The 18,027-nt window shown below is 29.8% G+C and overlaps 1 protein-coding gene across 1 annotated transcript in view; it reads left to right on the forward strand.

Annotated features, from left to right (window-relative positions):
• The first annotated feature begins 2,687 nt into the window (after positions 1–2,687).
• LOC118036126 (TMV resistance protein N-like) overlaps positions 2,688–18,027 on the forward strand; it is a 57,197-nt gene continuing 41,857 nt past the window's right edge. The window contains 7 exon segments of the mRNA XM_073405826.1: positions 2,688–3,010; positions 3,170–3,313; positions 3,316–3,742; positions 8,572–9,664; positions 9,777–10,052; positions 10,153–11,190; positions 11,277–12,190. Of these exon segments, the coding sequence (XP_073261927.1) occupies positions 3,250–3,313; positions 3,316–3,742; positions 8,572–9,664; positions 9,777–10,052; positions 10,153–11,190; positions 11,277–12,190 (3,812 nt within the window). The 5' untranslated portion in view covers positions 2,688–3,010; positions 3,170–3,249.

Genomic DNA, 18,027 nt, shown 5'->3' on the forward strand with positions numbered 1-18,027 from the left:
ATATCACCGTCACCCCATCTTTCTTTTTTCTTTTCTTTTTCTCCTTGTCTCTTTTTAGGAACCACAATTCTACACTTCTCTTCCCAGTCTATCCTCCCATCTCATCTCTTTTTTATCCCTGTTAAAAAGACCAAAACAGCCTTAAAAAACAAATAACTTTCCTACAAACTAAAGACGAAACCTACAGTTGTTACTAGGTATAGTCATTTCACTGCATGTTTTAGTTTTTTTTGTTAATTAATATATTTTATGTGAAAAAATAATATAAATATTTAAAACAAAGCTATTTTCCAACTTTTACACTAAATATATTGTTTTTAAACAACAACAATTTATACATTAAAGGGTTTTTTCGATCGTACTAGACCAACAAAATTATATAAATATTTAAAACAAAGCTATTAATATGATATTTATTATGGATTATATTTTATTATGCCTTTCATTGTTAAATTTTGTCACCCAGTTTATAATTTGAAGTCATTGGAGCATATTTATTTGAATAGCTAAAATACATTTTTTTTTTACTAAAATTCTATTTTTACATATCTACGTAGAAAAGCCAAAACAAAAAAAAAATTATATACTCGTTAGCCAACATATTTTTATCTATAATTAGCATTTTTTCTCTTTAAAAACAGAACAAGAAAAAAATAGAAGACTAGAAATCTCGAAGCCTAAAAAATTTAATAGTATTATATAAAACTAAAAAATAAAAATATTCATATAAATAAATTTTGATTTTAAAAGTTTAAAATTTAAAATTCAAATTATATCTTTTAACTTTGATATTACTTCATTAATTTTATAAATTACTCATGTTAATTAATTGTATAATTAATAATATGATTGTATTATATAAAAAATAATTAAACTAGTTATATAATTATATTAAAATAATTTTTCTTGTTTATAGTAAATTAAGAGATCTCAATTAAATAATTTCAATAATCTACTCTGTCAGTACAAGAAACGTAAAAAATAGTAGTTTTGAATGAACATTAATTAATTAATTTATAATAAAAAAATATATTTAATTGATTAAATTAGTAAATTCAAACATTTATTTTGACCGTATTTTAATACATTCATATCAAAACCCTAAATTATCATAAATCTAATATTTTTAATAACTAATTATAAAAGAATAAAAGTAAAATTAAATAATAAAATAAATAGAAAAGACAAAAAAAATTTACCTAAAATATAATGCAAAAGAAATTACTTGCTTATCTGGACTTGAAGAGAAATTTATATAAGAAAAAGAGGCAGATAACCGAGGCTCCAAAAAAAATATGACTCTTTATTTATAAAAATAAATTTGGGTAAATAATATATATATATATATATATATATATATATATATAAAAGTCAACAATAACTTTTCACTTACCCTCACCAAAACTATTATATTAATATCCTAATATAAAAAAATATTAAACAAAAATTAAGGGGGCTCTTTTATCCTCACTTGGCTCCGCCACTATGCCTAAAACTTTAATTTCTTTTCTATGCTTCTTCACAACCTATTGAATCGAATCGAAGCTCGTCTTTTCTCCTTTCTTTTTTTTTTCTTGGATCAAAAATCATCATCACCTCTCTTTTTTATCCAAGATCAAAACAGCCCTAAAAAATAACCTTACTTTCCAACAAACAAAAGACAAAACATACAGTGTTTTACTAGTTTTAGCTTTTTGTTTATTAATATATTTTATGTGAAAAAAATAATATAAATATTTAAAACAATGCTATTTTCTAACTTTTAGACTAAATATTTTGTTTTAAACAACAACAATAATTTATACATTAAAGGGTCTTTTTCAATCCTACTAGACCAACAAAATTATATAAATATTTAAAACAAAGCTATCAATATGATATTTATTATGAATTATATTTTATTATGCCTTAAATTGTTAAATTTTGTCATCCAATTTATAATTTGAAGTCAATTGTTCGGAAAGTTGTCGAGCATCAAAATCAGTAGAGCAACTACAATGCAAGAGGTCATTGGAAAGAGAAAACCAAAAAACTATTATTTTCAATTTTAACAACTCTAGTGATTTATTTGAATAGCTAAAATATATTTTCTTCTACTAAAATACTATTTTTAAATATTTACATATAAAAGCCAAAAACAAGGAGAAAGTATATATACCCTTTAGCCAACATCTCTTTATCTATGGTTGGCTTTTGTTTCTCAATTTAGAAACAGAACAAGAAGAAGAAAAGAAGCTTGCGAACCTCAAAACCTAAAAATTTTAACATTATTATATAAATTTGAAAATTAAAAATATTAATATAAATAAATTTTGAATTTAAAAGTTTAAAATTTAAAACTTTAAATTATATCTTTAAACTTTCATATTACTTCAATAAATAACATGATTATATTATATAAAAAATAAGTTATATACTTATATTAAAATTAGTTTAATATAAAATATATTAAAATATAATTAGCTATTCTAAATAGCTTTTTATTATTGAAATGCATAAAAATAAATAAAAATATACTTATATTATTTAAAAACCATTTTATCAATTCAATTTTCAACTTTTAAAAATAGCATGTTTTATTGGAGTTGCTCTTGTGCAGAATTATAAGGGAGAGGAAGGCAACAAAGGGAAAGAGACAAAAGAAGTCCAAAAATATTTATTTTAAATATATGAATCAACTCAATTGTGATGTGTGGCCCAACCCCTGCTCTTGACAGGAAGGTGCCTCTGCCGCCCAGTGCAACTCAAATTTCGATATCCCTTTCATTTCTCTTTTTGCTTTTTCTCCACCGAAACTCATCTTCTTTACAGTGTAAGAAAAAGATCCGTAAGAAAATCCAGGAAACTTACCAGTACGAGTTCTTGATCTAAAGAAACCGGAAGAAATTCGAAGTCATTGGAATAAAAAGAAAGAAAAGGGCTTTCGAAGTTGGTTACTAAGATACCAGAAGAAGAAAAAATATTGAGCCTGGCTGGATCTTGTGCCTCTTTAGCCAACACTTACCACACGGTTTGTTTCGTCTAGATTCGTGAAATACTCGTATAAATTTGGTGTTTTCTGATTTCTAAGTAGAATTGTACATGTTCGAGCTTGAAATTGCAAATTGGTAGATGTAATTGGCGAATTTCTTGATCTTACCTTTTGTTTCATGTTTGACCACAGGAGCAGGCGTTATACAAAATAGCGTGGAAAACAATTGCTGAACCAAGCTAGCTAGTTGAGGCTAGAAGGGATCGGTACTGATTTTCATGGCTTCCACCAGCGTGCAAGGAATAACCTCATCTTCATCTTCATATATGTATGACGTGTTCCTTATTTTAGAGGCAAAGACACCCGGAACAACTTTACTAGTCATCTATATACTAGTCTGGAACAAAGAGGCATCGATGTATACAAGGATGATAAGAAGCTCGAGAGAGGAAAGACCATCGAACCTGCTCTCTGGAAGGCCATCGAAGAATCAAGGTTTTCTGTCATTATATTTTCAAGAGATTACGCATCTTCATCATGGTGCTTGGATGAACTTGTCAAGATTGTTCAGTGCATGAAAGAGATGGGGCAAACTGTTCTGCCAGTTTTTTATGATGTGGATCCCTCAGAGGTAGCCGAGCAGAAAGGGCAATATGAGAAAGCCTTCGGTGAGCATGAACAAAATTTCAAGGAAAACTTGGAGAAGGTCCGGAAATGGAAAGATTGTCTCTCTACGGTGGCTAATCTATCTGGCTGGGACGTCCGGAATAGGTAAATCACCTATCTACTTCTTTTTTGATTGTTTTGTTCACACTAGAAAAATTATTTTTCAATTTATTATATTTTTTTCTAGCAAATGCTTTAGTGTTCTTTGAGTTTTGTTAATCAAAAGATGGTAAATAATATTCAATGAATGAAAAAATTGTGGATTTGTTGACGAAACACTTGGTAGTAAATGTATATTTTTTTTCATATGCATGATTTTTTTAATTTAACTTTTATGAAGTATTGATGTTATGTGATCAAGCATTCTAATTTTACATAAAATTTCTTTTTCTTCTTAGGTTTTTCTTTATATTTTGAAAATAAAAAAAATATTAGATAGAAAAATGAAAATGTAAAACAAAAACTTGAAAAACAAATCTAGCATGAACAAATAAAAAGTTAGCATAAAAAAATAAAAATTGTGAAGAAATGACAACATATTCATCATAAGAAATAAAAACATTGACTAAAGTTTTTGATGTATTAGTTTTCGCTTTTCAAAATAAAATAAAATATTTTCCATTATGAATTAAAAAAATTCCAACTATTTATAAATAAAAGAGAATTTTATTTATAATTTTGTTTTTATCTTTTGTGAAAATTTTTATTTTTATTTTTTTCTTTTTAATTTGGAATTAAAATTTGATAGGTGTCTTTTTGTTTTTTAAAATATAAAATTAATGTAAAATTAGCTTGTTCGGACAGAGGATTTTCTATTATTTAATTGAGTTTATTGTGGCATCTTTATAAAAATATCCATATTACAAAGACATTTTTAGTATGATTAGAATACTATTTTCTGAATCTATTTTAGAATAAGACGATTATATCAATTGTATTAACAAAAACTTAAAGCTCATGGGAAAAATACAGTAAAAATATCTTGATTTACCATGGATTGGAAAAATGAATTTACTATTTTTTTCACTCTAAAAAAAATAATTATTAGGGATAACAAGGTCTTTTATGGTCATTATAGAATTATGGTCATTATAGAATTACTAGGGAGTAATTTAGTATTTTTTTTTAATTTTTTATACGGTGTAATAGTTGCCTTTAAAAGCAAAAGAAAAATAAAAATTAGTTTAGAAGCTTTTTTTTAAATTCACTTTTCACAGAACAATAAAATTATATTTTTTTTAAATTAAAAAAAAATAAATAATCTAACCTATAACACAGCACAGCAAAGCCAAAAATCTAGTTAAAGAACTACACATTGAACTGAAGTTTTCAACAAGTGGCAACTTATCATTATATAATTATTGAAGGGTTATTAGTATAGTTCAGTTTTCAAGGTATGACAGATAATATATATATATATATATATATATAACAGCTACATGAATTTTTTTCCCCATGAAAAAAATTATTTCTCAAAATAGTATAGGTGGGAAAAAACTTTTCAAACTAGCACGGTTTCATCAATTGCATAGGCATCACTTACTCAACTTCACACATGCAGGTCTCACATGTCAAAAAATTCTTCTTCTTCTTTTTGTTGGATTGGTCCCTTGGTTTTTATATTTAGTTAACTTTAGTTCCATTATTATGGTCATTTCATCTGTTATTTTCCACACAAAAAATATATGAATTAAGTTCATATTTATTTCAAATATGATCGCTTAAAACGAGTTATTTTTGCCTAAAATATTGTTATTTTTTTGCCCAACTTAAATAAAAAATAAGTTTATATTAACGAAATGATCATTATATTGAAAATAATATTAAGATTGTATAAAAATTGAAAGACCAAATAAAAGCCTTCGTTGAGCATGGACAAAATTTCAAGGAAAATTTGGAAAAGGACCAGATCTGGAAAGATTGTCTCTCTACGGTGACCAATCTATCAGACTGGGATTGTTTCAATGATGATCATAGCTTCTTCTTTTTTTCATGGTTTTTCAATTTAAACATGTGATTAAATATCGAAATAATCACAATACAACAAGAGTTTCAAAACTAATTCTTGAGTAAATAATTATCAGTATATATTTTTTATTCATTAAATAGCATTTTAACGACCCTTTTGTCTATGATCAACCTAATTTTTCTTTAATTTTGACTTTTAAAATAAAAGAGCACGTCGCAAATCTCAATCGTCACAATTTTTATAAAATAAAAATTGAAAACAAATTAAAAAAATTCTTGAACTTTTTACTAATTTCTATTATTTAATAGATCGAATAATAAAATTTCAATTATCTAAATTGAATTTATTGAGGCATCTTTAGAAAAGTCAATATTACAAAGACATTTTTAGTATCATTAGAATATTTTTTTCCTGATTGTATTATAGAATAATAAAGGATAACTTTATCGATTGTATTAACAAAAAATTAAAATCCTTGAGAAATGTCTCTGATTTACTAATGGATTGTAAGAATGAATTTACTAATTTTTCATTCTAAAAAAAAATAAACTACTTAGGGATAACAGGGTGTTTTTATAAGGGCCAATAGTTATTATAGAATTGATAGGGGTAGTTAGGTTTTTATTTTTTTACGGTATAATTACTTAGTTGCTTTTAAAAGCAAAAATAAATAAATTTGTTATATGGGCTTTTTAAAGATTTTTCACTTTTGGTGCAATAAAATAACTTTATTTTCTTTTAAATTAAAAATACTTACCTTGTCTTTAAGGGCTTATTCATGCTTTTGTTGTTTTGTTATATAAAAAAAGAAGAAAAAGTGGTTGGCTTGTTTGTAGAACACGCAAGCAAGTTGTTTTGCCTTATGTAAGCAGTAAGGGAGAGAAAAAAACTAAAAAAAATGATTAAATCAAGAAAATAAAAAAAAATAACCGAAAAAAACTAAATAGTAAAAAGAAAACCGATTAATTTTTTTTTAAAAATCGACCGGTTCAATTTTGGTTTTGGTTTTTTACGTCTGAAACCGAAAAAAAACCAAATCGAACCGAACCGGAAAAATTTTTGATTTGATTATTTTTTTTTGATAAAAATCGAACCGAACCGAAAATTATCACCTCTAGTAAGCAGCACGAGCAATGGCTTATGACACCCAAAAAAGATCATCATTGTTGTTTATTGATTCACCACGACATGACCCACCTCCCTTGGTGGCATGTGTGGAGTAATGTTTTCTGGTTTGGCACCAAATAACTTTGTTTTCTTTTTTTTTTTGTCTTTATCCTCGAATTCCGCACCCGACCTTCTAAACTTGTATAGTAACCATTCAATTTGGTTTTTCCTTTCTTTCATATTTGGTCTATTTTCTTTCAATTGATATTTTTTTTATTTGAATTATTTTTTAGAATTGAAATTTGTTTTTAATTTTATACTTTTTAATTTTTTAAACTATTAGATTTGATTCTCATTCTTTTGATTACTATTTTTTTTATGTGAGATTATTTTTAAATTTTTTTTGGCGATTTCATCCTTCATTTTTTATTGTTATGTTTTTTTACCATGGCAAGTTTTTAACGGATTGAGAATTGGGGACACGTTTAGGAGATTTGTCTAGGTTTGTTTTTTTTTTTTAAGCTCATGTTTTTTTTTTCAGTTTTATTTTTTCAATATTTAATTTAATTAGAGATTGGGCTCTATTAATTTTTTTTATTTTCTTTCTATAAGATTTTTAAATAATTTTAAAAATAATCGGGGTTTTCTTAAGTCTTTTTATTTCTTGTTATTTTTTTAAAAACCTTTTTTTAATTGAATTTTTTTTTTTATGTTTAGCTTTTAATATTTGGTTTATTGAAATTGGGCTCTATTTTATTTTGATATGGGTTCCATGGAGTTTTCACGGATTTGTGCTTCGATTGCGAGTTTCACAAGTTAACCATAGTTACTCCAGTTAGATCTAGTGTGTTGTCGTCACAATTATATTTTTAAATAAATATATCATCCAATATATTATTATCTTAATATTTTAAAAGTGTTTTTCTAGCATGTATTGAATTTTTTACTTTCAAATACTATTATATTTTTTAAAGGTTAGAAAAAAAATAATCCAACCCTTGAGGCCAAAAATCTAGTTCAAGAACTACACATTAAAGTGAAGTTTTCAACAAGTGGCAACTTATCATTAGTATTTAAGGTATGACATTTAAGCTACATGAATTTTTTCCCATGAAAAAAATCATTGCTCAAAATACTATAGGTGGGAAAAAACTTTTCAAACTAGCACGGTTTCATCAATTGCATAGGTCTCACTTACGTAACTTCACACATACAGGTCTCACATGTCAAAAAAATCTTCCTTTCTTTTTTTGTTGGGTTGGTCCCTTGGTTTTTATATTAATGAAATAATCATTATATTGAAATTAAGTTTAAGATTGTATAAAAATTGAAAGACCAAATAAAAGATTAAATAAAGAAGAAAGACGAAGAAATGGGCTGTGAAAATTTGAGTTGTGAGACTCATATGCCATACCAGTCCATCTGCGTGGATTGAATTTGCGCAACCAAACTATGTTATTCTGAGAACTTTTTTTAGGACAATGCTAATATGGGAAAAAACTTTAAAATTTAATAAATTTAAAGCTATTTTTTAAAAGTTAATTATGCAAGATAATTGAATTTTTTGTTAAAAATAATTATCCGTGTGATTCTATAGGCAATAAGATAGCTATTGTACGGATCATTCTTAGCATCAATACAATCCTAGTTCTTTTTCAGTTTATTCTTTCCTTTTCTTCTATGTTCTTGAAGCTATCTATTATCAAGGCCCTATTTTTCTCAAAGGTTGGTGTATTAATTTCCGGCTAACAGCCATATATTTTCGAGCTACAATATGCTAATGTTTATTTTTCCATTATCACTATCTAATTTGATTTCTGCACACTGCATGATTAATGTTTTGCACCCTCCTATGCAGGAATGAGTCGAAATCAATTAAAATAATTGCTAAATACATATCGTACAAACTAAGCATCACTTTGCCAACAATTAGCAACAATCTAGTTGGAATAGATTCTCGTCTAGAGGTATTAAATGGTTATATGGGTGAAGAAGTTGGCGAAGCAATCTTCATAGGGATTTATGGAATGGGTGGCATAGGTAAGACGACTGTTGCAAGGGTAGTGTATGATAGGTTTCGTTTGCAATTTGAAGGCAGCAGCTTCTTAGCAAATGTCAGAGAAGTTTTTGCTGAGAAAGATGGACCCCGCCGTTTACAGGAACAACTTCTTTCTGAAATCTTAATGGAACGTGCTAATATATGTGATTCTTCTAGACAAATTGAAATGATAAAGCGGAGGTCACAACGTAAAAAGATTCTTGTTGTTCTTGATGATGTAGATGACCATAAACAACTAGAATCCCTGGCTGCTGAGACTAAATGGTTTGGTCCAGGGAGCAGAATTATCATAACAAGCAGAGATAAACATGTGTTGACTAGAAATGGTGTTGCTAGAATTTATGAGGCTGAGAAATTGAATGATGATGATGCTCTTATGTTGTTTAGCCAGAAAGCTTTCGAAAATGACAAACCTGCTGAAGATTTCTTTGATCTATCCAAGCAAGTCGTGGGTTATGCTAATGGCCTTCCACTGGCTCTTGAAGTTATAGGTTCGTTTTTGCATGGAAGAAGTATCCCTGAATGGAGAGGTGCAATTAATAGAATGAATGAGATTCCTGATGACAAAATTATGAAAGTGCTTCTCGTTAGTTTTGATGGCCTCCATGAATTAGATAAGAAAATATTTTTAGACATTGCCTGTTTCCTTAAAGGATTTAAAGTTGATCGAATAACAAGGATACTTGACGGCTGTGGATTCCATGCAAGTATTGGAATACCAGTTCTTATTGAGAGATCTCTTATAAGTGTCTCTCGGGATCACGTCTGGATGCATGATTTATTACAGAAAATGGGTAAGGAAATTGTTCGTTGTGAATCCCCTGAAGAGCCTGGAAGGCGCAGTAGATTGTGGACATACGAGGATTTCTGCCTTGCACTGATGGACAACACAGTGAGTCGCTGATGGAGAACATTATCCATAAGATTTCATATAGTTTATTTTAATTTACTCTTCATCTCAACTTTGTATTTGTTTTTTACTTGTATTCCTTTTTGGTTGACAGGGAAAAGAAAAAATAAAAGCCATTTTCTTAGACATGCCTGGAATAAAAGAGGCACAATGGAACAAGGAAGCCTTCTCTAAAATGTGCAGACTAAGATTGCTCAAAATCAACAACGTGCAACTTTCTGAAGGACCTGAAGATATTTCCAACGAGTTGCGATTTCTTGAATGGCATTCTTACCCTTCAAAATCATTGCCAGCTGGTTTACAGGTGGATCAACTAGTTGAACTTCACATGGCTAACAGTAGTCTTGAGCAATTATGGTATGGGTGTAAGGTGAGATTAACTAATTTAAGAGCCTTTGTATTTCTTTTTATCGTTTTCCTATATATGTATGATAGAAGTATCCATATTTCTTCTCGCTATCTGATTGTAGAGTGCAGTTAATTTGAAAATCATCAATCTCAGCAACTCACTACACCTGACCAAGACTCCAGATTTTACTGGAATTCCAAATCTCGAGAGTCTGATTCTTAAAGGTTGTACAAGTTTGTTTGAGGTCCATCCATCACTTGGATATCACAAGAAGCTTCAATATGTGAATCTTATGGATTGCGAAGGTATTAGGATTCTTCCAAGCAACCTTGAAATGGAATCACTCAAAGTTTGCATTCTTGATGGATGCTCAAAACTTGAGAAGTTTCCAGATATAGTAGGAAACATGAACTGTTTGATGGTGCTTCGTTTGGATGGGACAGGTATTGAAGAACTGTCTTCATCAATTCATCATTTGATTGGCTTAGAAGTATTGAGCATGAAAACTTGTAAGAACCTTAAAAGCATTCCGAGTAGCATAGGTTGCTTGAAATCCCTTAAAAAACTTGATTTGTTTGGCTGCTCTGAACTTGAAAATATACCAGAAAATTTGGGGAAAGTTGAAGGTTTGGAGGAGTTTGATGTAAGTGGAACTTCAATAAGACAACCGCCAGCATCCATTTTTCTTTTAAAGAATCTTAAAGTATTATCTTTTGATGGATGCAAAAGAATAGCTGAGAGTCTTATGGATCAAAGGTTGCCTGCTTTGTCGGGTATGTGTTCTTTAGAAGTACTGGATTTATGTGCTTGCAATCTAAGAGAAGGGGCACTTCCTGAAGATATTGGCTGCTTATCTTCATTGAAGTGTTTAGATCTGAGCCGGAATAACTTTGTTAGCCTGCCTAAGAGCATAAATCAGCTTTCTGGACTTGAAATGCTTGCCTTGGAGGATTGCACGATGCTTGAATCATTGCCTGAGGTTCCATCTAGAGTTCAAACGGTATATTTGAATGGTTGTATAAGCCTAAAAGAAATTCCAGATCCGATAAAGCTAAGCAGTTCCAAAAGATCAGAGTTCATATGTCTTAACTGTTGGGAATTGTACAATCATAATGGCGAAGACAACATGGGGTTGACGATGCTTGAAAGATACCTCAAGGTCTTCTCTTAATCATACCCCCAACCTTTTTGTATCTCTCTCCCTCTCCCTCTATCTATCTAACATTTTTGTTTTTCATGGTACAGGGTTTGTCTAATCCAAGACCTGGATTTGGTATCGTTGTTCCAGGAAATGAAATTCCAGGCTGGTTTAACCATCAAAGTATGGGATCTTCAATTAGTGTGCAAGTGCCTAGTTTCAGCATGGGGTTTGTTGCATGTGTTGCATTCAGTGCAAATGGTGAAAGTCCTTCTCTTTGTTGTCATTTGAAAGTCGATGCAAGAGAGAATTATCCTTTGCCGATGTGTATTAGTTATAACTATATCCAAGTTCTGTCAAATCATATTTGTCTATTCTATCTATCTTTTGATCGTCTGAAAGAGCTTAAAGAATGGAAGCATGAATCCTTTAGCAACATTGAGTTGACATTTCATTTCAAATGTAAAAGGTGAATAATTGTGGTGTCTGTTTGTTTATCTTCTGTATATATTACAACACAACCATCTTCTGCCCATTTTATTGTTACAAGCAAAGAAGCAGCTTCTTCATTTAAAGCTTCTTTAGCTTTTTCTTCGCCATACCATCAATGGAAGGCCAATGTTTTCCCTAGTAATGCTGTCACCTATTTAAAGTCAGATCTAGCCATGAGATTCATTGTGCCAGCCGAGAAGGAACCAGAGAAAGTAATGGCAATTAGATCAAGACTCTTTAAGGCCATTGAAGAATCAGGGCTGTCAATTGTTATATTTTCAAGAGATTGTGCTTATTTACCTTGGTGCTTTGAAGAGCTTGTCAAGATTGTCGGATTCATGGATGAGATGAGATCGGACACTGTGTTTCCAATTTCTTATGATGTCGAGCAATCAAAGATAGATGATCAAATAGAGAGTTGCACAATTGTCTTTGATAAGAATGAAGAAAATCTAAGGGAAAACGAGGAGAAGGTACAAAGATGGATGGATATTCTCAGTGAAGCTGAGATTTCATCTAGATCGAAAAGGTATGTTAACAAATCTGCATTTTTTTTCTTCTTCTTTTTTTGCATGGGAAAAACACCTTGCAAGGTCCAGTACACAACGGGGTTACAAGTTTTTTTTTTAAGGTAGATTATGAATTTCAAAAAAATTAATATTAAACTCATTGGAGTTTATGGTCTAGATTAAACCAACATGTTTTTAAAAGTTGAGTATAAATTTAAGGAAAAAAAAAAATTTCAACCTAGTTGAGGTGTTTTTAAAAAGATTGATCTTTTATGGTGTTGTGCATTTTTAATTTTTGCATTTTTTTTTAAAGTTGAATATAAATTTAAGAAAAAACAATTATTGAACCTCGTTGAATTGATGATCCAGGTCATATATTAATTTTTTTAAGGTTTAAGGAAAAAAAATATTGAACTCGATTGAGTTCATGAACTAAGTACGGATTTAACGATTAAGGCACAATAATTTGACAATTATTTTTTTTTTTCTAATGTTGTTTTTTTTTTTACTGATATCTTGTTTTATATATCCCTTTTTAGATAATTTTCAATTTATGTTTCAATTAGTGTCACTAATATGTGATTTGTTTGTTTATTTACCCTTTTTTTTAATATAAATTGTTTTTTATAATGTTGTATGTGTTTTGTTTTTAAAGGTTGAATATAAATTTAAGAGAAAATAATATAGATTCTGATTGAGTTCATGGTCTGGGTCACATGTTTAATTTCTTTTTGGTTAAAGGTTGAATACGAATTTAAAGGGAAAACAATATTGAACCAGTTGAGTTTATACTCCGGTCACGGATTTAACGAGTTAAGCCACAACAACAAAACAATGTTTTTTTTTTTCCTGATATTGCTTTTTTTTTACTGATATTTTTTTATATATTCTTTAAAATATTTTTTAAATTTATATTTTAAAATAATATTCCTCATATGTGATTATTTTTTTGTTTGTTTATTTATTTTCGGATAGATATTTTTTATGGTGTTGTTCGTATTTAATTTTTGAAAAATTTTATTATGATTCATCAATAATTTTTTTTTTATCTTTTTGTATAAAAAACTTTATTTTTAAAAAATAAAAAATATTTATTTTCAAATAACATAATATGTACAACAACCTTGCATAATATGTTTTCTATTTTTATTTTATTTAATTAATTTAATACGTGTGTTTTTTTTTAATATCATTTGATTGAGTAAAAAAATTAATTTTAATAAATAAATTTAAAAAATATAATTGTGTAAATGTTATGTTATTAACACATTTGAATTTTTAATTTTATTTTTAGTTATCATTACTATATTTTTGTTATTATTAATTCACATAGTTATCAATTTATTTGATTACATGTATGTATGAGCTTTTTAATTTACAGTTTAAATTTCTTTATGTATACAATTGCATAAAAAAAAACATGCATGCACAACTTTTTTGTAAGAGAAAAAATATATGATCTATAAAAGAGCGTTATCTTATGTTTTTTTCACAAACATCTTACAACAAAAAAAAAAAAGGGTTAGTGGTCGTGGCCCTAACAAAATGCGCAATTGGATTGGCTTGACTTACTAGTTCCAACAACGCTTGGCCCTTGTTTCTTTTTTTTATATATATGTTTTTTTTTAAAATTATATTAGATTAACATACCTTCTTTTTTTTTTTTTTTTAATGTTGTTTAGAGATCCTCTTTGAAATGATGGTTATTTTTTAGTTATGCATTTAATTTTTTGAGAAAAAATTTCTGATTCATTTATAATTTTTTTAATCTTTTGTACATAAGAACTTTATTCTTGAAAATAAAAATTTTTATTTTTTCAAATAATATTTCTAATATGTGCAGCCTTGCATATTATTATTTTTTTTATTTTATTCAATCAATTTAATGTTGTTTGTAACCCAATTTTGGACTCACCAAGATTTTCTTGAATGTTATTTTATTTCTATTATTATTTATAAAAATAAAAAAAAATCAATTTCTTTTTCAAAAATAAAAATTAAAAAATAAAAATAAAGGCTGACAATGTGGAGAAAGGAAATCGGGGAATCAAGCTGCCAATTTTGGAGAAAGTTTCAAGCCTAATTGTACCTTATTGTGCCTAAGAAATGAAGAAAAAAAATACAAATTCAAGGTCAAATTAAATGATTATCGGATGAATTTGCATAAAATTAAGTTCAATGACATAATTAAATTTTTAATGGGCCAATTTGATTTAATCATGGGCCGAATTAAATTTTAATTATGTTTAAGAATTAATTGGGTCCAATTGAAGGATTTGATTAAGTGCAAGGACTTAATTATATTTTAAATGGGTCAAATTAATTTTATTTGGGCTTAATTGGTGAAAAATTAAGTTTGGGAGTTTAATTTGGGCTTAATTGAGAAAATCCGAATTTTTAAAAGACCAAATTTAATTTTTACCAAGTTAATTAGGGGGCGAATTGCATTAAATAAAAAAGGTTTTAGGGTCAATTAGGGCTAAATTGAAAGAGAAAGGACTGAAACGGACTTTGATAAAAAATCACTGTTCATTATCTTCTTTATTTTTTCTGAAAAAAGCTGGTCTGGTTGACTACTTTGTAACTGCATTTAATATACCTAACATCCACTAAATTTAACAAATCTTATACGAAAATGATCCTCTGCAGTTTTTCTACAACCCCATGTGATCAGGTTGGGCTAAATGACAATATATTAGCACTGGTGACAGCCTAAAGAGGCCTACTCAATCAGTTTTTGTCTGCAGATTTTATTTTTTTCTCTCTGAAAAAGCTGGTCTGGTTGACTACTTTGCAGCTGCATTCAATGTACCTAATGTCCACCGAATTTAACACATCTTATATGAAACGGATCCTATGCATTTTGTCTACAACCCCATTGATCAGGTTGGGATAAATGACAATATATTAGCACTGGTGACAGCCTAAAGAGGCCTACTCAATCAGCTTTTGTCTGCAGATTTTCAACTCATGATACCTACTTTGAGCCAATGGGTTGGGATCCTTCCCAACTGAATCAAGGGCTTAAATTTTTTTCTCAATGTAGACAAGATTGCCCTCTTCCACCGCCTATAAATAGAGGTGGATTTCATGGCCTAAAAAAAAGAGAAAATCGGGTCCAAAGTCAGCCAAAAAACCTGTTTTTCTGCCGATTTCTGCAACTTTTCCTTCTCTCTCCGCCTCTTCTTCAGCACCACCACCACCATCACCGACTTTACCACCATAATTTCCATCAACTCAGATCCTCTCCACTGGCGGAGCAGCCACTGTGACTTTCTCTCTCCTCCTTCTCCCCGCTGCAGATTTTCTTCTTCTTCTTTCTTCCTCTGCTGTCAACGTCTCCTCCTCCAACTCCATCGTTTCAACCACCAGCCGAACCACCTCATCATAGCAGCCACGACCCCTTCAGCCAGGTGAGCCTCCCTTCTTTCTTTTTCTTTCTTCTTCTTCTTCTTCCTTTCCTATTGCATGAACAGTAGACGTGAAATATAATTCACGTCCTACTGTTCATGCAGGACGTGAATTATATATATATTTTTGTGTGTGTGTGTTATAATAATAAAAAATAAAAAAATAATAAAACAAAACCAAGGGAGTTCTTGCCAGTAGGCATTGATGTCATGTTACTTTGCACACAAAACTGATACCGTAATTTGTAATATGGGAGAACAAAATAACTGCTGCTTTTCCGAGTCCTAAAATTTCTAGCATGTTCTCAATCGTTGTGCTGCTTGAATGTAGCATGTTTATTGTACAATATCACACTTTAACAAAATAAAAATAAAAATAAAACAAAAATAAATATAAAAGGAAAAATAACACGGATCTAACACCCATCCTATCATGTTATCGTTCGTGGGTCCAAAGCCAAAATCTCAAATATGGTTATACCCATTTCTCAACGATATAAAAAATAACTTTTATTTTATAAAACAAATACTGTTTCGTCGACATGTCTCTTTTTCATAAAAGGACCGATGTCAAAAGTTTAAATATCAAAATATGGATTATGTCCATATTTTTTTTGGTAACTCCGACGTAATTCTCCTTTTTAGGGTTAAACGTCAATATTTTAGACAAGTTTCCTATTTCTAGGAACTGATGTCATTTTTAACGCGTCTCCTACGAATATTTTTTGTTTTGGTCGACACGTCTCTTTTTACAGAAAAGGACCGATGTCAAGGATTTATACCAAATAAGGGTTATGTCCATTATTTCTCTTGGTAACTAAGACGTAAATCTCCTTTTTAGGCCGTTAAGTGTCAATTATTTTAGACGAGTCTCCTATTTTTTAGGGACTGATGTCATTTTTAACGTGTCTCCCTATTTTTAGGGACCGACGTTAACTATTTTATAAAAAAATAAAAATTGCAAATAAGCTCAAAATATAATAGCATTTGAATCAAATATAAAAAACACACGAGTAAGGGAACCTTTCTTTTGAAAGGATGTTTTAAGGGTGGTGTCTACCTTCCCTTAGTCATAACTAAACCCAGTACCCTGAATCTCTGGACCAGTGTCTAATTTGGGATTTCTAGTTCCCTCAAATTTACTAGATGGCGACTCCAATAAAATTTTCCATTTCCCCAATAAAAATAAAAAAAATCTTTTTGTTAAATAAACAAAAATGATGTGGAGCCGTCGCCCGACTCGCTGTATCGACAGAATGGCGACTCCGCTGGGGAATAGGGGTTGAACCAACTGCTTGTGTGTGTTTTTTTCATTTGTTTTTTTATTGCTGTTTATTTTTTGAGCATTTATGTTATTTGCGCTATTATTTTATGCGATATTTATTGTCAATCATTTCAATTTTTTAGATTTTGCACATGCATGCATGTTATTTATTTGTGTATTCACACACTTCACGGTGAACCCATAAAAAGCTCTGGACCCGAGCTCGTCCTTTTTAAGATTAGAAAAGAAAGATTCAGGTGGCAAGTGTGACTTGTGTCCACTGATGCTCATTTGGACTTTCGCTTGGATTGTAACTCACCCTATGCAACGGGGTATTGTGGAATTTTCTTCCCATACTCATGTTGTATAAGGTTAAGAGGCTGATTACCCCATGGGTAATTCGGGCAATCTAAGAACCAAAGAAAAATCTTTAAGATTAGAATCAACTGAGCCAAACCCTATGAGCTAGATCTTATCAATTAGGATATACCTTTAGGACACAAAACAAATATCAATGCATTAACATACATATTCATATACATTCATATTCTCATTAAATCTCCACCGATCCTTATAGGAAGTGTGAGATGGAAAAGCCCATTACTATTGAGGAATTTTTTACCAGATCAGAATTGAACCAATATGATGAAGGGGATTGTTTGCCATCCAAGTTTGAGTCTCAATTGCCAGAACATTTTAAATTAGATGACAAGCCACTTGGTACAGGACAGTTGCTAGATTGTTGGGAAAAGTTATCCTCTCATGATCAAATCGATTTTCAGAAACAATACGGGGATCTATCACATTTACTGAAAATTAGGGTCCAGCATGCTTGTTTTCAAGCCATGATAGGGTTTTGGGATCCAGAATATCGGTGCTTCACTTTTGATACTGTGGATATGACTCCTACTATCGAGGAGTATGATGCCCTGTTAGATTGTCCCAAGTCAGAAAAGGTGTACTTTTACACACATACAGAGCATGCACCTTCTAATTTTGCTTGGATTACTCAAATAGACTGTCAACTAGCAAAAGCACAGGCGACTAAACGAGGAAAATAGCCAGGGTTGGTTTTGGAATGTACTAGAAGCCATATTCAACAGGAGATTACGCGATGAGAGCAACGAAATTCGATTGAGAGTTTTGGCCTTAGGCATATATGGTTTGGTTCTTTTCCCATCTG

Source organism: Populus alba, chromosome 17 (genome assembly GCF_005239225.2).
Source record: "Populus alba chromosome 17, ASM523922v2, whole genome shotgun sequence".
NCBI lineage: Eukaryota > Viridiplantae > Streptophyta > Magnoliopsida > Malpighiales > Salicaceae > Populus > Populus alba.